Source organism: Anabrus simplex, chromosome 5 (assembly GCF_040414725.1).
Source record: "Anabrus simplex isolate iqAnaSimp1 chromosome 5, ASM4041472v1, whole genome shotgun sequence".
In the NCBI taxonomy this organism is placed as follows: Eukaryota; Metazoa; Arthropoda; class Insecta; order Orthoptera; family Tettigoniidae; genus Anabrus; species Anabrus simplex.
In genome coordinates, this window is record NC_090269.1 from 197,846,450 (window position 1) to 197,873,343 (window position 26,894).

Genomic DNA, 26,894 nt, shown 5'->3' on the forward strand with positions numbered 1-26,894 from the left:
ACTTGTACCAAAATTCCGTAGACTTAACCTAAACATAGTTCTTCGTCCACAATATTTACTGAATATAACACAAGCCGTAAGCTTGTTTCGTTTCTCGTAGATCCGATAACATAACCGAAGCGACAACACATTGTACAAAAGTAACTATGTCGTGGAGCGACCACACACTGTTTCAAAAATCAAATCACGTCGTACAAAGTAGATGTTCACAGTAGAAGTAGTAATGATGGAGTACACGTAGTTAGGTTGTAAGATCATACGGTGGTAAGGTCCCGTTCTCGTGTTGAGAATCAGTATATATCCGGGCTCACCCCCATTCTTGGTCACAGTTCAATTTCAAAACTCATATACAACGAAGTATCTGATTCGATAGATCGAAGCATCAACTCCCCTTCTCTTCCTCCTGGACAAGTCCAGAAGGCGTGGCGATGATATAGCTGACCAGCTTGCAAGCCTCACGCACGGGTCGCTGTTTACTAGCCTTGGTCGTAAAATAAACCCATGACTCATGCAAAATCCCAAGCTTCAAGAATATACCTCCGTATACACAAACATGAGATGAAATGAAAACAACTATGTCTCAACATATTGACCGTATTTAAAACATAATGAATTCTTATCCTACATAATATAATAATTTAAATAATAAAACGATGTTATCATATATACAATATGATTCCAAAAAGCCTTGATTACAAATGATTGACGTTGAATAAATATGTTATTACAAATAATTGCCGATGGCGGATAAACTTGATATCAAATGATATCGCGTAAAATGATATTATTTAAATTAGTAGGGCTGGAGAAGCCTGGACGGTTACATACACCCTCCTGTTATTTACAGATATAACATATATGAAAATAACACACTACAACAAAACAGCTGATATATACATCATTACATCTGACGAACACTTAATAAAAAACATACATAATCAAATCTTGTATCTCACTGTAGAGTGTCTGTTTCAACGATACCAGATAACATTAGTAATAAATGCTGCCAATTCTCTTGCGAAAGTTTATCAGCAACACTCATAATATTTACAACAGGTAAATAACACTATCTTTGCACTTCACCATCAAAGTGTTCGGCAATTCCACGTTATAATAATATATACACCATACATACGCGTAATCACACGTGGATTACCTCTCTTAGATGGCTGCAAGCAATTTCTTGTTTTCATTGCAAAAAATATTACTACTTAGAAAATCATTGCATTAATTTCCTTCTGCAGTTTCAAAAGAAAATCCCAAGTTACTCATGGCTTCTACAATGGTGTCAGGTCTAGGTTCACAACCTATACATGAATTCACGTTTTCCAACTCAAGTACATTTAATGTTGTCAAAACAACATCGGGGAGATATTACACTTAATTCGCAGAAATATATCGTCTCAGAGAGCGAATATTATAAGTGCCCAACATGACACGATTACCATCTTTCAATCTGTATGCACAAGGACCAACCCGACAACGAATCTGGAATGGGCCCTGATACAACAAAAAGAATTTTTTCGTCACCTTCTCTTCACTGGACGAGAGCATGGGAACACGTAACAGAACAGAATCTCCTACAAGAAATTCATCTAACACCTGACGTTTCTGCTGTCTGCTACGCTTCTCAGCCGCTTTAATCAAATTCTCTCTCGCTAATCTGACATATATCTGAGAGTCCCGCTGAGGTTCCTGTGTAATACCTAGTACTTTTGTCAGCTCATTCCTTGGATTGCTGCCAAAATGAACCTCTAATGGGGTGAATTTCGTACTATCATGCTGAACCATATTAATCCACTTCTCAATCACCGCTAAAGAACCAACCCACGCAGTGTGCTTGTGATGAACTAAAGATCGAAACATCCTACCTAATTCCTGAACATACTTGTCACTAATAATCTTACTACAACTAAGACCTGTCGCTTTACTCAATAAAAGATTGACACACTCACTACTCGAAACTTCAATAATACCATCCTCTAACATAGCTTCAATTTGATTGTCTACTGCTTTAGCATATTTATGTGGTATCGGATATCTCGGTCCAGCGAATATACTTTTATCCAGCACTGAAAATGAGTGTTCATACACATGTGTTTTGCCGGGTTTCGATGAAAATACTTCCTTGTGTTCTCTCAACACATACAACAATCGGTCCCTCTGACCTTCTTCCAAATTGCTACTATCTACCGCTTCTCTCAAAGCATCCTCGTGGTTCTCCTCTAACCACACTTCACACAACTTAAAATCCGCTCTCTCTTCTTCATCTTTTGAAACCTCATTAACACACCACATGTTACAAACCTCCACTTTCGTCTGAACTTCGGCATCCCACGTGACTTTAACATCCTCATTATCCCACCTTAAATATACTAACGCCTCATTGTAATCTAGCCGAGCTGAGTATAAACTTAGCCAGTCAGATCCCAAGATAACATCAAATATAAGATTCGGAATAACAAGACAGATCTGAATTTTCGACTTCCCATTAATACAAATAGGTATGGCAACTTGTTTACATATTTGCTTGGATCGTTTACCTACAGCAGTGACGATATATGTGGATTTCACAGGCATTTCTTCAATCTCAATATTCTCCTTCTTTCTGTCCTCATACCACTTCGAACTTACACATGATCTTTGACTGCCTGAATCCAATAAAGCCTGATACTGCGCCCTCCATATAACGATCGTAACAATGGGGTTATCACTTTTACTACCAACTTCGACTTGATTCACTTCAACCTCCTGTAATAACTCATCTCTGACATCGAGATCATAATTCATGTGCGTCATTACACAATTCCTCGCAACATGTTCTGAAGACTGATAATCTGATCTCTCATTACCGTCTACTATCAGTTTAAATTACTGTGTCTCCTTGTATCCTGATTTCGGCTTGTACCTTCCTCTACATTACGTTCCCTCTGAACATTCCTATTTTGCTGGTGTGACTGATTACCTACAGGTTAAAAATTAAATAATTGAAAAGGAGGTTCAACCTATTCAATACTTAAAAGAAGGAAATGCAGTAATCACATTCCTATTTAAATGGGACCGGTTTCGACCTTAGTCCAGGTCATCATCAGCCGTAAAAAGATGTACAATGTTTATGAACATTGGAGGTCAGTTTCACACTTTGATAGGCACAAAGACACGACACCACATTCTGTATGCACAAAGTCACAACACTATCAATTAATATACGAAGTTCAAAAATAACTAGAAGTCGCAGACGAATAGATTTGTAGTAGAAAGCCGCCAGCTCCTGGTGATCAGCGCGGCACATTCAAGGTCATGCGCTGCGGTCGAACGCCAAAGTAGAGTGGAGACTGTTTTTGAAGGTCTAGAATTTGTCACGGTTGCGGGAAGTTAAGTACGTGTATAAAAATATACGACGCAAATCAGAATAATTGAGTGAGTACTTGTACTCCTGCTAAGTTCTTGGAAAACAGTTGACAAGTACTCACTCAATTATTCTGATTTGCGTCGTATATTTTTATACACGTACTTAACTTCCCGCAACCGTGACAAATTCTAGACCTTCAAAAACAGTCTCCACTCTACTTTGGCGTTCGACCGCAGCGCATGACCTTGAATGTGCCGCGCTGATCACCAGGAGCTGGCGGCTTTCTACTACAAATCTATTCGTCTGCGACTTCTAGTTATTTTTGAACTTCGTATATTAATTGATAGTGTTGTGACTTTGTGCCTATCAAAGTGTGAAACTGACCTCCAATGTTCATAAACATTGTACATCTTTTTACGGCTGATGATGACCTGGACTAAGGTCGAAACCGGTCCCATTTAAATAGGAATGTGATTACTGCATTTCCTTCTTTTAAGTATTGAATAGGTTGAACCTCCTTTTCAATTATTTAATTTTTAACATCAATAATTTCAATACGGAACAATGAAGTTTTTATCTTTAAATACCTACAGGTTGTTGTCTCGGTTGAAACTGACCACGGTGATTGTGTTCTTGTCCTCTGGGTGGTGTCTGATAGTTTGTGTGCTCTCGTGTACTACTACTATTTCCTAACGCATCGAAACTTGCTAGCAATCTTTCCATTCCCTGAATAGACTCTATCTGTTGCATACAGCTAGCTTCGTGGATTTTGTTGGAAAAATGTCTGAGTAATAACTTTACAATATCTCTCTCCGCTGACATCCCATCTACGTTTTTACAAATCATAACGTGGGCTAAAAAATATTCGGTCATAGAAACTCCTTCGTGTGGCCTAAATTTCCCAAAGACAATGCGTTCTTTTTCCCTGCTTTGTATAGCTTCACTCCAAAATTTTTCCGTGAAATATTTCTGGAATTCCACCATACTGGTCATGCTGCTCTTATATACCGCAAACCATAATTTCGTTTCTCCAATAAAAGCTTTATCAATTATTTCTAACGCTTCTTCCCATTCAATGATTCCTTCTTCAATTCGCTTTTCAAACCGTTTCTTAACAGTGTTTAAAAAATCTAAAGGGTTTGTCTGCCTCCCATTAAATTTAGGTAAATCAGTTTCATATATGAAATTTTTACCATGGCACTGACTTCCTATATTACCTTGCTTTTCTCTGATTACTTTACGTATTTGTGCCTCCGACCTAGCAATACGTTCATTAATTCTTTTCTCTCTAGTTTCTACGTCACTCGCAAACTTTTCATTACATATTTTGGCATTAATCTCTACCTTACCACACAGATCATTGTATTGTTGTTGTACTTGTTCTCTAACTTTACTAACTTCTCCTACTTGTTCCTGAATTTTACAATTAATTCCTGTGATCTGCTGGTCTACTTCGCTCCTAACTTTACAATTCTCTTTCTCTATCAGTTCCAAGACTTCGCTTCTATGTTCAGTTAACTTTCTTTCTACCACTTTCTCATGTTGGCTACGTCTCATCTCCTGTTCCGCTAACTGATTCTCAAAAAGTTTCTGCTGCTCTAGTGCTTCATCTAATCTATGATCTAAAGCATCCATCCTAGCATTAACTTCTCTGCTAATTTCGGTTTTAGTCTGTTCTATTTCTCTGCTAATTTCGGTTTGGGTCTGTTCTATTTTTTTCTTAATTTCATCCATCCCTTTCGTTTGCTCTAATATCCCCTGCATCATCACAAACAGTTGTTCAATATTCTTATCACTATTCGTATTACCTTTCTCGCCTTCCATCCTAGCTACATCAGATTCTGTGCTATTTTCCATGCTTCCACCACTCTCTACCGATTTATCTACTTCAATACTTTCATCTACAACATTCCTAGAATTCAGCGTCTCGACTCCCTTTACTAAGTTTCCGCTGCGTAATTTCATGTCCTTTTCACCTTGTGCAGCCATGATTCCCCCAAAATCACACATACAAATTATATGGACACTCACTTAACCCCCACAAACACAGACTCTACTTTACTGCTTTCCTTCCACAAATACTTAATGGTTTTCGAGCTCCACGTTGGTGCGACAAATGTAACTGTTTCCTCTCGTCCAAACACTTGGGGAGATGGAAGTTATTATCTTGGGACACATGAATATTAAATAAACTATTTGTGGCTTGCCCGCAAATTGCCACGCAAATAGAAACAATTAACATTCCATGGTTCCCCATTTCTCTATGTAATGTTTGGGTGCCATGGTTACAGTTTTAAGCAAAACTGTAAACCAAAATTTATATTTACTAGCATAGAGACTTATACTTAAATCACAGGGGTAGGATTTTAAATAATTAACCATTAAGTATTGCTTCAGAAAGAAAATTAACGCAATATAAAATACAAATGAATTTATTATACAAAAAAATGAGATGAATCGGAAAAGTTTCCTTAAAGCGTGGAGGAATTTATAATTTACTGAATTTACTATTGCTTGCTTTATCTAATTGAAGCTCACCAATTGCAGCTTCCGTTGAAGTCATCTGGTTTCCGTGGTTACTCGTTCTCTTCTTCTCGATGTAGAATTTGCTCCACGGACATCCTTCCTTCCTTCTCTGATATGGTACGGGCTATCTGGACTAACACTCCCTACTTGCCTAGTCTTTAAATTAGACATTGGCCCTATACTTGTAATAACTGATCAGCGTTGATCGTATGAGGAGAAAATTCAGAGATATGAATTTTTCCATATTAGTAGAAATCTCAATCCAACTGAGCTATACTATTTATACGGTACAGACTTGTACCAAAATTCCGTAGACTTAACCTAAACATAGTTCTTCGTCCACAATATTTACTGAATATAACACAAGCCGTAAGCTTGTTTCGTTTCTCGTAGATCCGATAACATAACCGAAGCGACAACACATTGTACAAAAGTAACTATGTCGCGGAGCGACCACACACTGTTTCAAAAATCAAATCACGTCGTACAAAGTAGATGTTCACAGTAGAAGTAGTAGTGATGGAGTACACGTAGTTAGGTTGTAAGGTCGTACGGTTGTAAGGTCCCGTTCTCGTGTTGAGAATCAGTATATATCCGGGCTCACCCCCACTCTTGGTAACAGTTCAATCTCAAAACTCATATACAACGAAGTATCTGATTCGATAGATCGAAGCATCAACTCCCCTTCTCTTCTTCCTGGACAAGTCCAGAAGGCGTGGCGATGATATAGCTGACCAGATTGCAAGCCTCACTCACGGGTCGCTGTTTACTAGCCTTGGTCATAAAATAAACCCATGACTCATGCAAAATCCCAAGCTTCAAGAATATACCTCCGTATACACAAACATGAGATGAAATGAAAACAACTATGTCTCAACATATTGACCGTATTTACAACATAATGAATTCTTATCCTACATAATATAATAATTTAAATAATAAAACGATATTATCATATATACAATATGATTCCAAAAAGCCTTGATTACAAATGATTGACGTTGAATAAATATCTTATTACAAATAATTGCAGATGGCGGATAAACTTGATATCAAATGATATCGCGTAAAATGATATTATTTAAATTAGTAGGGCTGGAGAAGCCTGGACGGTTACACTGTTACAAGTAACAGGTTGGCGAAAGTGCGATAAACGGATATCACATGAAAACAATATTCTCTCACCCATGGGTAACTAATGCCAATATCGATTATTAATTGTTCCAGGGTATCTGTGGAACAGCAGAGGTGAAAGAAGGTGCCAGGATGAACGGGTCTAACTACCAAAACAAAGTTAGTTTTAAAACTTTAACAACGGTTATATTTTCTGAGTTCCAATAATTAATAACAACAAAAATCCAACAATTTTTGATTAGGTGAAGAAACAAGACTAGGAAGGATCCAAGATTTCAGAATTTAAACACCCTTGGGCTACAAGCCCCTAGTTTTTACAAGTTTGAGCTCCTAGCTCCGCATTACCAAATACAAATTTGTTCAAAGGGCAGAACTCCCCTAAAACATGGAGCACCAGCTCCATCATTTACAATATCAAGCCTCCCAGAGGCACTTTTACAACACATAAAAGAGCTGACCTGCTCTCAGATTTTCAAGCCGATTAAAGGCCATACTAGACTTTACAATTAATTGCCATCAATGCATAACTTACAAACATGACATGGGGGTATCTTGTACCCAATCTACTTGGCCTTAGCAGAAAAAGAACAGGTTAAGAAACTGCCCCCCCCCCCAAAAAAAAGGAATGGAGGTTGAGTATTTGTGCTCCTACACATGCATTCTTAAAACCTAAAAGGCACTAGGCCGAAGACACAGGGGCTATTCCCAATCTATGGAGGTGACACGTATAAGAAGGAAATTTAAACATTACGGAAGAGAAAATTTCAGTTACCATAACATAGTCACCTCAAACCAAAAAGAAGGGGAACTCGAAAGGGTAAATCACTCTCTATCCCCGAATTACAGTTACAAATTTAATAAAGTTTTTACATAAGCCGGCAGAAAATGACATATTTAGGAAATTAGGTTACATTGTAAAGGTTTTGGACCTTTCCCGCGGGTTAAACTGCTGAGCTAGCAAGAAATAAAGATGTTAAACGGCCATTACCTTACTGAAGACTGCCTGATGAAAGAGGCGCTTCCCGCCTCCTGTTTTACGTCCACACACTTAGTTAGATGTGGACCGAGTGGGCGACAGACGGGAAAATCAACAGTTTATAAACCCTCGGGGAAAATTTGGGACCTTTCATGAATAATTAAGCCACACCCTCTCACTTTTATTGGGTCGCTTAAAGTTACACATCAAATGAAAGAAGAAACCTGTGATTGTTTATAAATTAATTACAGAAATTCTGGATTGGCTAAATTCAAAACTGGCGGAAAGAAAGATAAATATTGCCAACCCACAACTGAATGAACGAAATTTAGTAAAGAACAAACTTATGAATACAAAATTTCTTCAAATAAAGTTCCTTCACTTCGCACCAGGGTGCATGATCATAGTTTTTTAGTAGAGACATCTATGAGAGAGTGTCCACACTTCTTGAGGAACAGAAAACAAACCAAGTTGAAATTCACACAGTACTGGCAACTTCATAATCACAAAATTAAGGTAGTGACATCTTCTGAGAAAATTTATAAGTTGGTCCAGTTTTAAGTTCCGAGTTTCTCCTGTAGAGGAGGTTTTATTAGCGCAAGATTTAAAAGTGTGGTGTAGTGGTGTACCTCCCGGTACTATTATCATTATTATTATTATTATTATTATTATTATTATTATTATTATTATTATTATTATTATTATTATTATTACTTGTATGTATGTCTATGAAATGATGTACATCCATTTATTATTATTATTATTATTATTATTATTATTATTATTATTATTATTATTATTATTATTATTATTTACGTAGTCGAATGATCGTATTGTATGTGAGGTTATGTCATGAAACATGCACTGTATATAGATATTTATATCAGTTCAATGTGACAACCTGTATATAATTCATTCTTACCTGTATATGTAATTTGTAATCCATAATTATGAAACACACTGTAACTTCCAGAATGGTAATAGGCACTAGAACGGTGGAGAATATTCTGTACATTATAATGTAAGTATTAGGCACTCTAGAATTTTCAAGAAGATAGCTTTTTTGTAGCGATTCTTTCTGGAAGCACAGCCAGGACACATATAAGAAGATGATCCTGACGGTGACCGAGAGAGTTATTGGTAACAATGAGTTATTGTTTAGTAGAGTTATGGTGTAGCAAGAATATACTTTTGACCTCGTGACATGCAGTGGTTGCAGTCGCCATATTGAAGTGACATGCAGCTGTTTTAGAATGGGGGCTTTGTGATGTGAGTGTTTTGTTTGTGATACTGTGATTAAGGTTGTGTGTGTGTTTAATTTGTAAATAGATGTGAATAAAATAATTGTACCAATTGACAGCATCTTGTGTGCGTCTTTGTGGAAACGTTAAGGTAGGCAAATGAGAGGTAGGCAAGCACATCATCAATTCACAGAATGTTTTCATAACCAGTTTGGTTCAAGTAATTTACACATTTTTAAAAGTAGTTTCAGGAATAAAATGAGAACAGTATGACATATTATCAATAGTATCAGATTCAACGAACCATTATCACTAAAAATATATACAAAAACTAAAATATGGGAATAGTACAAGTACCCCCTAGATTGATAATGGCAGAAATTGCATCAATCGATGAACACCATGGAAGCTAAATGATCAGCATTCATGGCAGAGGTGATATATTACATTATGCCACCTAGTACCACTAGTAAGTAGTTCAGCGTGCCTGGGACTGATCTTTCTCTCTGACGCCCAACAATACAAACCAGCAAGGTTTTAGTTCCCAGATGGGAAGTGACAAAAAAATTTTAAAAACACTCTTATTGAATGGAGTAATGATATCATATCGTAAGTTTTACTTATATCTTGAAGATATATAGTGGGTACATTATGATGAAGTATCAAGATGAAAGATTCAGTTCAAATAGAAAAGGAAAAAAAAAGAATCATAACAACGACAACAATAGAGTATGGTCAGCTTGCGTGGCAGTTTATCTCCCAAATGAGTAAGAGCTAGACATTTATTTATTTATTTATTTATCGTGTCAGAAGTACAAAGTAAGAGAGACAAAAATTAAACAAGGAAATTTTAAACATTGGTTGACCAAAAATTGGCTGAGAGCTAGACATAACTCTGCATAAACATTGGGGTGGGAGCTCTCAACCCTGACACAGCACATCCCAAAGGCTGATAAGGAAAACTCCTGTAGATATGCAGGGCAGGTGTGAATAAGGCTTAGCCAATAAGAACCCATGGATGAACTGAGGTGATGAGAATAATGCTCAACGGCTTCAATAGCAGAAGTGGCATATCCCAGTGGAAGAGAAGGTGGAAGACCCTCCTCAAATCCACTTCACACCTGACTTGTAGCAAGCGGCAAAGTGGTTAGCGTCTGTCTCCAATAGAGCAGCTGAACGTCACATCACCTGGATGTAGGTTATAAAAAAGCAAAAATGAACCATGATGAGTTCTGAAACTATGCCTCAAAAAATGCCGCTGCCTAGGGTACACCAGGGCATCTCTGGAGCCACTGCTAGGGATGACAGCATGCGAACCAGTGGAGGTGGGAATGTAAGCTGCAGGCCTCCTCCCACCAGATCACCTGAAGAAGCTACGATCATGGTGGACCACAAGAACCTGATTATCATACTGCACCTGGTGTGAGTGCTTTTGTGCCAAGTACAACCTCGCAGATCAGTAAGCCCAAAAACCACATTAAATGGAACAGTGATATGAATAACTTCATCATGTGGGCATATCTTTGAATAAGTCGTCTTGAAACAGAAATGGTACGATACAGGGAACAACTACATGTAACTTTTATAAATTGGAAAGCAAAAAGCTAGAATGGTTCCAACTATTCAATACCTTATTAATATACTGTACAGATTACATCAAGTTGGGACTAGTTTTGATCTCCTCGTGAGATCATATTAAGCCAAACTTGACAAGTTAATGTATTACATATGAATATTAAAATAAGGTTGTACAAGAAATTAAACTGAAGAGTCTTAGTTGTTACACATCGTCGGATTGTATTACAGACCTGCCGAAACATTAAGTGAAGTTTCACTTTCTTAAACTTGTACTTTAGAATAGTTTAGTGTAGAATTACATGAATACAATGTGCATCATAATACATAGTTAGCTGTAGCTTGCTTAGAGTAGAATTAAAATATGTCATTCTGGTAATACATTAACCCTTACCCCTCGAATTAAAGTTCTCTGTGTTGCCCCTATTACTCGTATTTTAAATGTACATTTTTATCTTATATGACCTGTATTAATCTTTCACGATTTTGGAGATAGCACCTTGTTTTAAATGATGTAGTTAGGTTATACACGTTTACAGCAAGCTATACTGGAGGAAATAAAAGCAATATGTGGAATTTAAGACGAATTATTTTGCATGTTTATTATTATTATTATTATTATTATTATTATTATTATTATTATTATTATTATTATTATTACAGTTATCGCATACCGATTGGTTTCGTTAATAATTTAGTGTACAAAATATCACTAAAAAGCAATTGAAAAACTCTATTTAGTCTCTGTTTTCATACTTCGCAGTAGTTTGTAGGCTGAAACCACTGTAAATGGCAATTTCTTGAAATCTGAATCTGTTGATTTATAATTGTGCCAGCCGTCAGCATCAGGTACATGTTGGGTTACGATAGACAAACCGACCATCGTCAGTTCACTTTTGGGCATCGTGAAATGCTATTAGATATATTCATTAGGAGCAGAGGTGCGAAAATACTGAGGTTTTGTGTGTTGCCTGACATATACAACATATATATGACTAGAAGAGCACATGGCGGCCATGTTTGTTTATTATCGCTCGAGTTTTCATGTGCGTGATTTGACAGTTGACGGCTACACTGCCATCTAAATAATGGATTTTGACTGACTGTCGAATAGTATCTGGATTCTACAAAGTTCCACACGGAACCAAAAGATGGCAGTAAAGTATATAAAGTGTATTTTGTCGGCTAAGAGACGGCAAACGAGTGATGGACGATAAAATGCCATGTCGGGTCTCCCCCGACATGCGACAGGAACGGGAATAATACCAATATAAATGGTCCGTTATTGGACATTATAAATTTTCCAGCTAGCTCATTCTTGGTTGCCAGCGTTTCGCCCTCGTGTGCTAGGGTGGGCTCATCAGTTGGTACCTAGCACACCTACCAATACGCTGGCTAGTGCATACCGTGGAGGCCACTGCGTAGGCTAACTGGAGCCACCGGCAGTGCCAATGCACTAAGAGACTTTGTCTCATCACTAAAAATTGATGCCTGCTTGGCCATCAGATGATATAGATGTTGATTCCCATAGGGAATCTGAAATATTTGTCCTGAATGAGCAAATTTATAATACCAATATACCACGGTATGCACTAGCCAGCGTATTGGTAGGTGTGCTAGGTACCAACTGATGAGCCCACCCTAGCACACGAGGGCGAAACGCTGGCAACCAAGAATGAGCTAGCTGGAAAATTTATAATGTCCAATAACGGACCATTTATATTGGTATTATAAATTTGCTCATTCAGGACAAATATTTCAGATTCCCTATGGGAATCAACATCTATATTATCAGGAACGGGAATATCGTAATGTCGGGCCTCACCCGACAGACAAGTGGTAAAGGTTAAGTGAGGTTACGCTTTCTTAGACTTGCCATGTTAACCTGATATAGTATACAGTCACATGGATAATTTTTGTCGTGAAACAAAGCTTATGGAAATTGACTGTTGCTTAATTTAAAGTAGAATGGATCCATGTGGCATTCCATCAGGAGCATCTTGATGTGTTAAGAGAAAGTACAAATTCAAGTAAAGTTTGTTTTCCAATTCGGATCAAAGTTATGCATTTGTATGAGAAAAGACGATAACATAAAATTAGCTATTTAGGTTGAAAAATGGGAAAGTATGGCTGTGTTGATATGAGACTCACCCATAGTTGTGGAGCCCAAGGTGTGGGCCGAAGAAAGAGGCCTCCTGCCTAAACACACACACACTCAGAAAGACAACGATCAATTGGCCAGGAAAATCGAAAAGCCGCAACTTATATACCCTCAGGGAAGGTTCAAGAGAATTCAGGACTAATCCAGACACATCCTCTCAATTTTTATTGGCTAATTCAAAGTGAACAAAATGCGGGATTGGTTGAAAATTAATTACAGAAATTCATGATTGGCCAGATTCAAAACTGGCGGAAAGAAAAAGAAGTGTTGCCAACCCAAAAATAAATGAACATAGATTCAGTTATGAAAACCTAGAAATACGAAACTTCTTAAAGTTATACGTTCTTCCACCTTGCACCAGAGTGCATGATCATAGTATCGGCATAGAGTCGCTAAGGAGCCCCGTCCGTCTTCTAATAGCTTCTTAGCCGAGATATACTTAGATTCCTTAGAACATCATAAAATATCAATAAATATAAAAGGCCTCAAGCCTTTGGCTCAGATACGTAGACGACACTTTCGTAATTATTATTAAGAACTCAACAATAACGATAAAATTTTAAATTTCCTTAACAACCTATACAAAAATACAAAATTCACCAAGGAAGTTGAAATCAATAGATCCAAAACTTCCTAGATGTTACAGTAACACATAATATTGCTAACACTGACTTCCAAATTTATAGAAAACCAACCCACACTGCAATAACAATAAAAAATACTTCATTACATCCAAAATCCCATAAACTAGCCACCTTCCATAGTTTAATTTACAGAGCTTTAAAAATCCCTCTATCACCTAAGAACCTAAAAGATGAACTCAATTACATAAAATATTTGGCAAAAATTAATGGGTATAAACCAGGAACAATTAACCATTTTATCAACAAAATAAAACTCAAATTAACAACAAACCTCATCCCTGACAGACCCAAAACATCCAATTTTATTACTTTCACCTACAACAATCCAGACATTTACCAGGTTTTGAACCCCCTAAAAAACCAAAACACTTGCATAGCCTTTAGAACAAATAACACCAACCAAAAATTATTTTTCAATCACAAAACAGTCAATTCAAATAATAACATTTACTCAGGTTCAGGCATTTACAGACTCACTTGCACCAAATGTGGCGTCTCGTACATTGGGCGAACTGGCCTCAGCTTTCACACTAGATACTTAGAACATTATAATGCCTATAAACACAACAAATTTTCAGCTATGAGCTCTCACATGAAAGAAGCAGGTCAACATTTCACTACTATAGATCAACACCTCACTATCATTAAAAAAGTAGGTGAAAGGAAATTAATGAACGAATTAGAAAACATCTATATATATTTAGACCGATATTACAACAAAAATTTAAACCTTAACGATATTATTTAAGTAAAAAAAACCATTATACGAGATTTTACCAAAACTGTTGCAATCACTAAACCATAAACATAATAACAAACATAATAAACAATCTAAAATTATCATCTTCCAGGACCCCTCCCACTTTAAGAAACACAACTCCCTCCCATCTGTCCCCACAAGCCAACCGCATTCAATAGCACATAAACTTAATGCCCCGCCCAACCCTCCTCCGCCAATCTCACATTGGTGTAACACTAGAAGCTCAAATGTCAGTCATTCAAACGCTACCATGGCAACTAATTAACATTACAAGAGTCAAGAAGATAAATGAAATTACACACAACATATTTTCTTCAACTCACCTCACCTTTAACCATATTAACATCACAACTGTCAAAGGGGTAAGGAATTTCACACACATCATTTTTTCTTCGTTCTCTCCTTCTCCTTTAATTTTATTCCTTAACATTTCACTCTCCTCTTGTTTCAGACATAACACCACATTCTCCACTCAACCTTGCACATTTTCCTTTCGACTTTTAATGTAAGAAGCTACAACTACGTCTACTTGCTAATATAAATATAGCTACGTTTCTGACAAGTACTTGTCCTTGCTCCTAATTGTTTTAAGAAGTTTGCCTTCTTATCTTTTCACATAAGATTAACATCTTTAACAGAAAAACAATTTTGGATTTTTAATTTAACCACCACTAAGAGTGACTTTCATCGTAAATATTAAGCTATTATAAGCTCCTTACGCCATCTCCAATAAGGCACCACATTTACCAGATTTCATTTCAATGCAACAATTTACAGATTCATTTTGAACTTTTAACTCGCTACTTGCTACCACATTTAAAAACAAGACATTTGTAATAATCTATAATAAGGATTGATTACAAGACTTTGTCATAAGAGTACTTATAACTGCTGTCTTCCACTTGCTAGTCCTTTTTAGACATTTGTACCTACAACAGTATCCTCTTATTTATATTTTAGACCTTCATTAAAAACTACAAATAAGAACAATCATGATCCTGATTTTTCATTCTTTCAGGTATGAGATATTTAGGCTGATGACACCCTCATTATGGGCGAAACATGTCCCTGTGTTCTAATATGTTAAGATCCATTTCTTAAATTTAATTTTTAAAAAAAACTCATGTATTGAATAGGTGGAATTAATAATCTAGTATTATTCTTTGACTTTAAGTGGTATGTTTCGTGCTGTCAGTGGAGAGATGGCGTGGAATGACATCAGTAGACAAATAATTTTGAGTGATGTCTTTAAAAGTAGAGAAGATCACAATATGAAGATAAAGCTGGAATTCAAGAGGACAAATTGGGGCAAATATTTGTTTATAGGAAGGGGAGTTAGGGGTTGGAATAACTTACCAAGGGAGATGTTCAATAAATTTCCAATTTCTTTGCTATCATTTAAGAAAAGGCTAGGAAAACAACAGATAGGGAATCTGCCACCTGGGCAAATGCTCTAAATGCAGATCAGTAGTGACTGAGTCTTCAGTAGGCTCGTCTATGTGTAGTCCACCAGTGCAGTCCCCTAAGCGAACTCTGGCTAATGATCCACCATGTGGACTTGATGGGAAAATAAAAGAGCATGTGTTTCATAAATCCCCAGGCGTGAAATCGGACAATTTTCCAACAAGACGGTACAGAGTGTGCGCAAAAAGCAACATCTGGTGTGAAACCAGGTGGTTCTGTGAAAAGTGTGGTGTGCCTTTCCATCCAGGAAAATGTCAAACCCAGTACCATAGCCTCAAGAACTACTCGTAATCAACCTCGAAGTCTGTTGAAGTTTTCAATATTGTACCTGCACTTGTTTCTGTACAGTAACATTTAATGTAAAATAGTGCAATATAGAGATGAGGGGATTTAAAAAGGCTGGGCTGGAGGTTTAAATCACCCGCTGAGGAGCAGGTTGTCAACGTGTTAAGTGGCATCATCAACTGAAGATAGCTCTGACATGCCAAAACAAGTTTTCCAAAGAATTCATGTACAGTACTTCATGTTGAAGATCGGCCAACAAGACAGAGCGAAACAATATGTTATTTGAGTTTTTTAATTATTTTTATTATTTTTTATTTTATTTTATATTTTTCAAACATGGGACTTTCCATTTCTAGACATAGAGGCATTCAATATTTCATTCCATAGATGGCCAAGGTTTGAATCCCTGTCAATCCTGGGTTGGAATTTTCACGTGGAAAATCGCATTGCATAAGGAAGGACATCAGGCCTTACGTTGCTGGTCAAACTCAAAATGAGCCTGGGTTCCAATGAATCTAAAAATATCTGGGATAAACTGAAGAAAGTTTTAAACCAAAATGAAGAAAATATTGGCAAGTTTAAAGTACAAATAAAAAAGTTGCAAACTCACCTCAAAGCAGGGGTCTGAGCTGATGAAGACTGTTTAAGAGGTGCCAGTCGCTGGAGCATGCGGCATGTGACGCTGACCAGTCGATAATCTCTTTCTCCTCTTGGACCCAAACCTTCAGACACAAGTTGAAGTGCGTGTGACTTGACTATATCTGGCTTGCCTGCAGCTACCATATCAAGTAGTACAAGTGCTGAGTGGCAATCATCATCACTTGGCTGAGGTCCACTAGGTCGAGAACACAGGAATGTCTCCCACAAAACATGCACACAATTTCCACTCAGTGCACCACTTGTAACCCATTCTCCAATCAATTTCTCAAGTGCAGCAAACTGACCCACATCTACTGTCTTCAGCAGACATATCAATCCATTGACAACATGCTCTGCATGAGCCCTGACAAAAGAGAAAGTGTTATTTAAATACACATAAATACTAATCCCTTAAAACTAAACCTAAGATTTTTGATCTAATTACTGTACCCCTTTGGGTAGTTTTAGGTTAAAAAATAATAATTTTATTAGTACCCACAATTAGTTATTGGAGAACATTAGCAGATTTTTAATGTGACATGTGTTTCCATCTTTCTCATAACATTTAGGAGACTATTACAACTTATCGGAACGAGTCATGACACATCACTTTTGACTTAACTTCCAACAATTCAAGAATATTTTACGTGGTTGTTTTCATTATTTATTTATTTTTAATGCAAAAAATACTGCAAATGTCTGAGCTTTAAAACACTGGATTCTTCATCCTTTCAACTTCCTGAACACTGTGTTACTAGTAAGTTAGTTGCTGACTTAGTTTTCTTCACAAACTCTTAACATCATTTTTGCTCAAAACTCTTGACTAATTGAACAGATTTATAGATTTAAAGTTTTTCTGAAGTTTCCTGAGAAAGCATTGATTTAAACTCTTTGCAAATGTGTAAAAATCGTCTCGTACTTTACCATATAATCCTATATGGAATAGATAAAATGGCATGCATTGTCTTAGAAAGTCCTATGTTTAAGGACACCCTGTTAATGCCTACCAAACACCAATTTCTCTTCAGCTATTGACAGAATGATGAAAAGTGCAAGTTGCTCTCAATATCAGGAGATCAGTATCAGTGGTCAGGATAATGGAAGGAAGGATTTAAAAAATCGGGAGTCTCCTGATTAAATCAGGAGAGTTGGCATGTCTGTTACTAGTTTACTTAAAGATGGGATTAATAAACGAGTGACATAAACTTACTGTATTTACTCATGTATCAGACCCCTGGCTTTTCAGGAAAAGGATAATAAAATATAAGTTGTCAAAGAACAAGGATTCCATTTCATAGTGAGAGTCTTTTGTAGTGCTATAATAATTCTAATATTTCTAATGTTAACGATCTACAACAATGCCCATGAAAAACAAGATATCACTGGACGAGTTGGCCGTGCGGATAGGGGCGTGCGGCTGTGAGCTTGCATTTGCGGGATAGTGGGTTTGAATCTGTCGGCAAGCCTTAAGATGGTTTTCCGTGATTTCCCTTTTTCACACCAGGCAAATGCTGGGGCTGTACCTTAATTAAGGCCACGGCCGCTTCCTTTCAACTCCTAGGCCTCTCCTATCCCATCGTCGCCTTAAGACCTATCTGTGTCGGTGCAACGTAAAGCCACTAGAGAAAAAAAAATCAATTTAAAAGTTGTGTGTTGCAGAAAAACGAGGTGTGAAGCCAGCAGCTGAAGAAGTGAATATTCCACCTTACATGTTCAGATATTGGCATAATCATAAACAGAAAATGAAAGCAACAAATAAAAGTGCAAGTTTTTATCATGGTACCAAAAAGGTACATATTCTGAACCTAAGTGCTAGAGCACATAACTAAGCTGAGAAATGATAGTTTTGCCATAACTCATGATGTGGTTCAACAAAGAGCATTGGAATCTCACACATAAACCCAGATAGCACCAAGAAGTGGCTGATGATTTGAGGCTGAGAGGGATAAAGGGAACAAGATGTCCTGGATAGATGCATCTTTAAACAAGAAATCCGGGATTGGAGGGTACTTGAAGATTGAGGTCAAACAGCAAAACGACTTCCCTGATCAGAAGACAGAAGAAACACTCATATCCTCTTCTGTAGCACGCCCGAGAGTGTGATTGACTATTTTGAACTGGTTCTAACGGATAAAGTTGTAAATTTGTCAGTGACTGAAAAAAATTTGCTGGACCTATGCCAAAAGTGCATTGAAAACTTGTAAATAAATCACCGCATTCAAGGGCACAGTTTTGGAAAAAACCAAACTCTTACAAAATTTGGCAGTTTACTACGTTAATATCGTTGATGGGAATAATACAAAAGCGTAAAATAAAAATGTATTGCTCACAGCACAGTATTCTCAAGACATCAATATTTTATGAAGCCATATCACAGGCCTACTGTAAAAAAGTGTAAATAGTGTGTAAAGTAAGTTTTTATTAACCTTGAATAATATATGAATGTATTCCCTTAATAACTGTTACTCATTCCTTGCTTCCTAAATAAATAATTTCCTCTGAAAAACCTCACTTTTCTGGCACAGGAGGTCTGCCAAAACCCGCCACGGAAGGGGTTAAGAGAATGAAGGACATCTGGACAAGGATTTGTAAATATGGTTGGAAACCTAAATAAACGTGGTCCAATGAGGTCATAACGATGATTTAAAAAAAGTACTGGAAGGAGCAAAATATACTGAACATTAGTTGGCAAAAATTTTCTTTCTCAATTCCTGTAAAATAATCTAGGGGGTCCCTTTTATGCAAGGAAGATTTATAATGAAAAAATTGGGGTTGATGTTGCTCACGTCCGTAGGTTTAACCTCAAAATACCCTACACGTGACCCCTGGGTGGTGCTAAGCAAGCAACAATATATTTGGCAGCCGGTCCATCACTGCGATCTCCTGGCAATTACATACAATGACATATTAAACACGTCACAACAGCTCTTTTAAGAGCTCCCTAACCAGAAACATTGGACCAACCATTCGACTCCTCCAACTAAATGTCAAAAGTATCAGAAAAGCAAAGTGTGACTATCTATCTAAATTGTTATTGGACAACAATATTGATATTGTCACCATTCAGGACATGCATGTTTCTAATGCAGATCAGTTTTGAAGCAGAGGTCGTATCCCTGATTATACTGCTCTTGGAGTAACATATCACGATGTGTATGGAATAGCCACATACATCAGTAACATAAATGAAGCCTCGCTGATTTCTGAAAATAAGGATGGAAATATACATACAGTTGTCACACAGTTGCATGGCATTACTATAACAAATGTCTATAAACCACCCAACATTCCCTGGCCTGAACATGCCATACATATTGCAAAGCATCCTGCAATTTATGTAGGGGATTTCAACAGTCACTATGGACTCTGAAAGTACTCCAAAAATGATGAAACTAGTAGAATGCTCATGAAATGGGCAGAGGAAAATGACCTCCATTTAATTTTTGATGCTAAAGACAAGGGCACATTTAGATCAGGTGCATGGAACAAAGATACAAATCCAGACCTCTGTTTTGTAAGTTGTAATGAAAGTGGTTTTCCTGAAAACACCACGAGGAAAGTGATTTGTGAATTTCCACATAGCCAACATAGTCCCATCCAAATTGAAATTGGTGTCACAATCTATATAATTAGATCAACACCACATTCTCATTGAAACTTTTGTAAAGCTGAATGGACCAATTTCACAGCATAACTTGATAAGTGCATCCGATGAATTCCTCCTAAATCTAACAACTATAGGCGTTTTGCTGGTGCAGTTATAGGAACAGCTAAGAAGTTCATTCCAAGAGGTTACTGCAAAGAATATATCCCTGGATGGCATGAAGAAAGTGAAGCACTATATCACGACTATCAACGATGCAGAGATCCTAACACAGCAACCAAGCTTCTGTCCAGTCTGGACTCATCTCGAAGGCATAGGTGGATAGAAACAGTTGAGGATAGATTTTACTCACTCTAACAGAGAAGCTTGGAGTCTTCTCAAAAAATTAGGAGGAAGCCCACCAGTATGCAGAGAACAGGATGAAGTTACATCAGATCAAATTGCCTCTCACACCATTGCAACGTCACGAGTTCCAGGTGACAAGAAACACACCAAATTTATCAGACGACAACTTCAAGTCTTGAAGTCAACACCATCTCAGGCTTCAGAATATGCAAAACCCTTCACAGTATCAGAAATTGTTACAGCACTGAAAGATCTAAAACCATTTAAAGCTCCTGGCTTTGGTGAAATTCATCTTAAGTTCTTGATCAATCTGGGACAAAATGCAAAGAAATGGCTGGCAGAATTTTTCACAGACATCTTACTAATTGGACACATGCCATTGGAGTTCAAAAAGGCTAAGATGACTGCAATTTTAAAACCTTGCAAACCCAACAACAAACCAGAAAGTTATCACCACATAGCTCTCCTTAGCTGTTGCTATAAACTTTTTGAAAGACTCATATTTAACAAAATAAGCAGTGCCATTTTATAGCACGTTCCCATGGATCAGGCAGGCTTCAGACCAGGTCGCAGCTGTTGTGATCAAGTTTTTGTACTTACAACATTCACAGAAATGGGCTTCCAAAGAAAACAAAAAACTTCTGTTGCTTTTGTTAATCTCACTGCTGCATTTGATACCATGTGGAGGGAAGGTATGGTCTATAACCTTCTCTGCGTCATCCCATGCACAAAAATAGCAAGACTTATTAACAATATACTGAGTGACAGGAGACTTCAGGTTATCGTCAGGAACAATGTGAGCAAGGAGAGGAAGCTTAAAAATGGTTTGCCTCAAGGTGCAGTCCTATCGGCACTCCTGTTCAGCTTACATATATATCTGATCTTCCTGAAGTTACATCACGGAAATTCTGCTACGTTGATGGTATAGTATTAGCTGTGCAACACAAAGAACTGGAGAAAACTGAAGAGATGTTAACAAGGGATTTGTCCATTTTGGAAACTTACTTCAGGAACTGGAGACTTAAGCCCAGCACCAACAAAACGGAGGTGTCTTGTTTCCATTTAAACAATCACTTAGCAAATACTAAACTGGACGTGAGTTTCTGTGGCAGGATATTTCACAACTAGAACCCAAAATATCTTGGAGTAACCTTGGATCGAACACTATCCTACAAGCAATATCTGCTGAACTCTGCACAGAAACTGAAAACACGTAACAACATCGTTCATAAGCTTTGTGGAACCATCTGGGGTTCTTCGGTAAGTGTTTTATAGTCTTCAGCTTTAAGCTTGGTGTATTCAAATGCTGAGTACTGTGCTCCAGTATGGATGAACAGTCATCACACAAGACTTATTGATACTGAATTGAATTCCACTATGTGCATAATAACTGGCACAATTCGATCTACGCCAACTCACTGGCTCCCGCTTTTATCTGGAATAATGCCATCTGATTTATGCAGATATCCACCACTCTCAATAAGGAATTCAATAAAATCTTAAGGAACCTCGATCTACCTGTACATGAAGATCTACAAACTATCAACCAAAACAAATTACGTTCACGCTAGCCAACTTCACGTAACACCCTAGACATGGTTGCTAGAGGCTACAACCTAACTACAGAGTGGAAAAGACATTGGGAAGCAGCAACGGAGATGCACCTGCACAGTATGTTCTCGAATGCCAAACTTCGTAGTGGATTCCAGCTACCACATTAAACATGGACTGCTCTGAACAGAATAAGAACAGGCCATGGCAGATGCAGAGACATGTAGTTTAAATGGAACAAGATGTCAACACCCACGTGTGACTGTGGAGCAGCATGACAAACCATACAGCATATTGTCCGAGTGTGTGAAACGCAGGCATAAAAAGGCAGCAAAATGGATTTTCTTGTTCAATGTTTTCCTGTTTTTTAAATATGTATATAATTTATTTCTGTATTCAACTTGATTGTATGGGCCATACGCTAAATAAAAATAACTGGAAAAATCACAAATTAAAACAAGCACCATCTCAAATGTGTAACAATTTTTAACATGAAGAGCGATTTACCAAACCAGTAGGCCCCTAGCAACTACAAACTATGTATTCACGGCCTCCCAACAAACTAGTACATGATCCATCAATCAACAACTAACAACAGCTGTATAGCTAATATGTGACAAAACAATATACCATCATCTAAAATTGGAAGTAAAGTACAGCAGAAATTAATTGTAAGACTAAACATTACAAACCCACTGTCCAAGTTTAATATTTTGACTTATTCCTATCCTTGATTAATAAATTTCTTGATGTTCCGTATTGATATCTATAGTATGTCATAGAAAGAAAGAGATCCACCTTTTCAATACTAAATTTAATAATGTTTTTTAAAACAGGACCGGTTTCGACTTGTCACAAGTCATCCTCAGCTGTCATTTACATACACATTAGAATACATGTTTTAACAGTTGTATCTTACAAATAAACATGTCATGTTTGATAGACATTAGGTAGTATGTCTAGAAGTGAAATTCTGCTCCTTACATCTAAGTTTAGAGGATCAAGAACATTAAAAAGATATCTATCTTTAACACATTAAAAGAATTATAACACATGATAAAATTTGTTGTTTACACTTGACCTTGAATATAGCATTAACGTTCAAGTTTTACTAGTAATAGTTCTTTAAAAGGACTTTCATATTGCGTTGTTTTTAGTCGACTAAATATGCTTAAATGTAGCCGCATGTGCTTATACAGTATACTTCTTATTAAGCTTAGACTTTGTCAAAATGAGTAATGTGAATTCGAAGTTGAAATTACAATAACAAAGTGAAATGCGTTTGAAATAATAGTAAGCTAGGTAATTGTAACCTCTGTTGAATAACTCCTGCAATTATATGCTATTTAAAATACATTTCATGCAAAGAAGACATTAGCACACTTCAATATATAAAAGTTGAAAGGTATAAGACAATCATATACGTTTTGTGAAATTCATATGAAGTATTGTTCTTTCTTCATGCGTATGTGTCAGTTTCAAATGGGGTAGTATACTTTATATAAACTTTGTCAAATTAAGTAATGTGAATCTGAATTTGAGATTGCGTTGAGAAATGAAATGTCAGGTAATTAAAACCTGTATTGAATGACCTCTTCAAATATATACTGTGTAAAATAACATAAGACAATGGTACATTTCAATATGCAAGTTAAAAGGTAAGAGGCAGTCCTGCAAATTTGTACATCTTCATATGAAGTACTGTTCTTCACGTGTACATGCCAAGTTCAAATGGGGCACTATTGGCCACTATTTGCTAAAGTCCAATCACTATAAACTTATATTGTCTTGTTAAATATGCAGATTAGCTAATATATAGTACACGCCAAGCTGCCAAGCGATACACTTCCCAATCATCTCACGACAATAGTTAGCAGGTATCATAGACCGAAAAAGAACCACGTACAACAACAGCTTTCATAACCCCAGCAGCACATTCATCTTCAATCTGCATATTTAACAAGACAATATAAGTTTATAGTGATTGGACTTTAGCAAATAGTGGCCAATAGTGCCCCATTTGAACTTGGCATGTACACGTGAAGAACAGTACTTCATATGAAGATTTACAAATTTGCAGGACTGCCTCTTACCTTTTAACTTGCATACTGAAATGTACAATTGTCTTATGTTATTTTACACAGTATATATTTGAAGAGGTCATTCAATACAGGTTTTAATTACCTGACATTTCATTTCTCAATGCAATCTCAAATTCAGATTCACATTACTTAATTTGACAAAGTTTATATAAAGTATACTACCCCATTTGAAATTGACACATACGCATGAAGAAAGAACAATACTTCATATGAATTTCACAAAACGTATATGATTGTCTTATACCTTTCAACTTTTATATATTGAAGTGTGCTAATGTCTTCTTTGCATGAAATGTATTTTAAATAGCATATAATTGCAGGAGTTATTCAACAGAGGTTACAATTACCTAGCTTACTATTATTTCAAACGAATTTCACTTTGTTATTGTAATTTCAACTTCGAATTCACATTACTCATTTTGACAAAGTCTAAGCCTAATAAGAAGTATACTGTATAAGCACATGCGGCTACATTTAAGCATATTTGGTCGACTAAAAACAACGCAATATGAAAGTCCTTTTAAAGAACTATTACTAGTAAAACTTGAACGTTAATGCTATATTCAAGGTCAAGTGTAAACAACAAATTTTATCATGTGTTATAATTCTTTTAATGTGTTAAAGATAGATATCTTTTTAATGTTCTTGATCCTCTAAACTTAGATGTAAGAAGCAGAATTTCACTTCTAGACATACTACCTAATGTCTATCAAACATGACATGTTTATTTGTAAGATACAACTGTTAAAACATGTATTCTAATGTGTATGTAAATGACAGCTGAGGATGACTTGTGACAAGTCGAAACCGGTCCTGTTTTAAAAAAAAACATTATTAAATTTAGTATTGATAAGGTGGATCTCTTTTATTCCTATCCACTGTAAAAATGTTCACAGACATTCTAATAACTCAGGACTATTTTGTGCACATTAAAATTAATCAGTCGTGATTAGAGTTTTTCATCCGTTATTGTATGAAAACTTTAATTTGAACATGACAATTCAGTCCTTCATTTCTCATTATCGCCAATAAATTATTCTACACATATGCCCAGAAAATAATTGCTAGCCTTCGTGGCAAGTGTATGGTATTGTGTGTTCAAGAGTCTGCTGCCAATGATCTTGATTTACAGTACTAGTTTGATTGCAATCCATCGAATTTTAAGATTTAAGTACAGTGGAACCTCGATTATCCGTTCCCGGAAAATACGTTTTCCCGGAATATGCGTTCAAATTACGTGGTCCCGCGAGCATCGTAATTAAATCACGTTGTAATAGTCCCGCATTATCCGTTCCTCGAAGAAACAATTTCCCGGATCAACCGTCCAGAAATTCCAGTCCCATCAACGCTAAATCCTCGATCAATCGTTTTTTAATGAACTGTATCTCACAAAAGGACGGCTATGGCATATTTATGGATCTTGGCGTTAACGCCCCGTCACTGCGATAATTAAAGCAAGTACTGTACCGGTACTGGAAAAGCGATCGGCGGTGAACTTGCATAAGGGACCATCTTAGCATCGCATTCGGGTGATATTGTTTAGAGAATCTCGGAAAATCATAAAGCAGAGAGTGGCGACAACAATTGCAAGGAGACACGGCGCATTTCGACAGCTCTGCTTGAAGACGGAACGAGTTTCGTCAAACGTTCGCACTTATAAAACGTCCATATTACGTCCAGGGTTAGATGTTTATATTTTTACTTTTTTCGATCGTACTGCCGAAGAGGTTTTTGGCACTTTGCTCAGGGCACTGCAGAGTAACTGGGCTTTTAGGCAGGAATCGAAACTGCTTCTTAACACAAATTCAGTATTTTTGATATTATCGTACACGATTATGTTAGCGAGACCAAAACACATGTTGCACCTACATGTAATTTTAAAAGAAGAAAGCCATGGGAGGTCTTGGAATTGCCTATTACTGTTTAGGTCCTAATGTAAGACTGGGAATTTTACGTTTTCGTGTTACAATACCAAAAACCGCAGTCATTTTATTTGCGCACGTTACATTTTAAATGGTTGGTATAATTTCAAACTCGCACTGACATGTGCAGCGAGTGCGCTTTCCAGATGACCTCAAGGTCACGAATAACCGTAATTTCTGAAGTTTTGATATTTCTTTTATCTTTCCAATTTGATTGGATTTGTGACGCGCAGAATTGAATATAATGCATTCGAGAACTTTTAAGAATCGATACTTATATTCGAAACCATGTTTTCGAGTTCAACATAAGCTTTAAAAGTCGACGTAGGCCTAATTTGCGCGGTACGAGATTTCCAGAAACTGACTACGAACAGTATACCGGAGACCAAATTACAATGAAAGATTAAGAAATGAACGGATTTCACATTCATTTGGGGTGCTTTCGTATCTAATGTGCTTTATTTTATTAGATGAGAGAATTAAAAACTACTTGTGGTCGATTGTCGTTTGGCTTGGCGTTATTAGATTTTTCGAAGAGTTTGGCTAGCCTAATCAAAGTCGCTGAACAGAAAGAAGTTTTCACGGGAAACTGACGAAGATTCCCCTGTAAAAC

General features: G+C 36.9%; 1 protein-coding gene across 2 annotated transcripts in view; it reads right to left on the reverse strand.

Annotated features, from left to right (window-relative positions):
• Nucleotides 1-26,894, reverse strand: part of Cap-D2 (CAP-D2 condensin subunit) — a 410,800-nt gene that overhangs the window by 106,953 nt on the left and 276,953 nt on the right. For both annotated transcript variants that reach the window (XM_067148430.2, XM_067148432.2), the window contains exon 13: nucleotides 16,729-17,121. In XM_067148430.2, coding sequence (XP_067004531.2) covers nucleotides 16,729-17,121 — 393 coding nt within the window. The remainder of the gene's footprint in view (nucleotides 1-16,728; nucleotides 17,122-26,894) is intronic.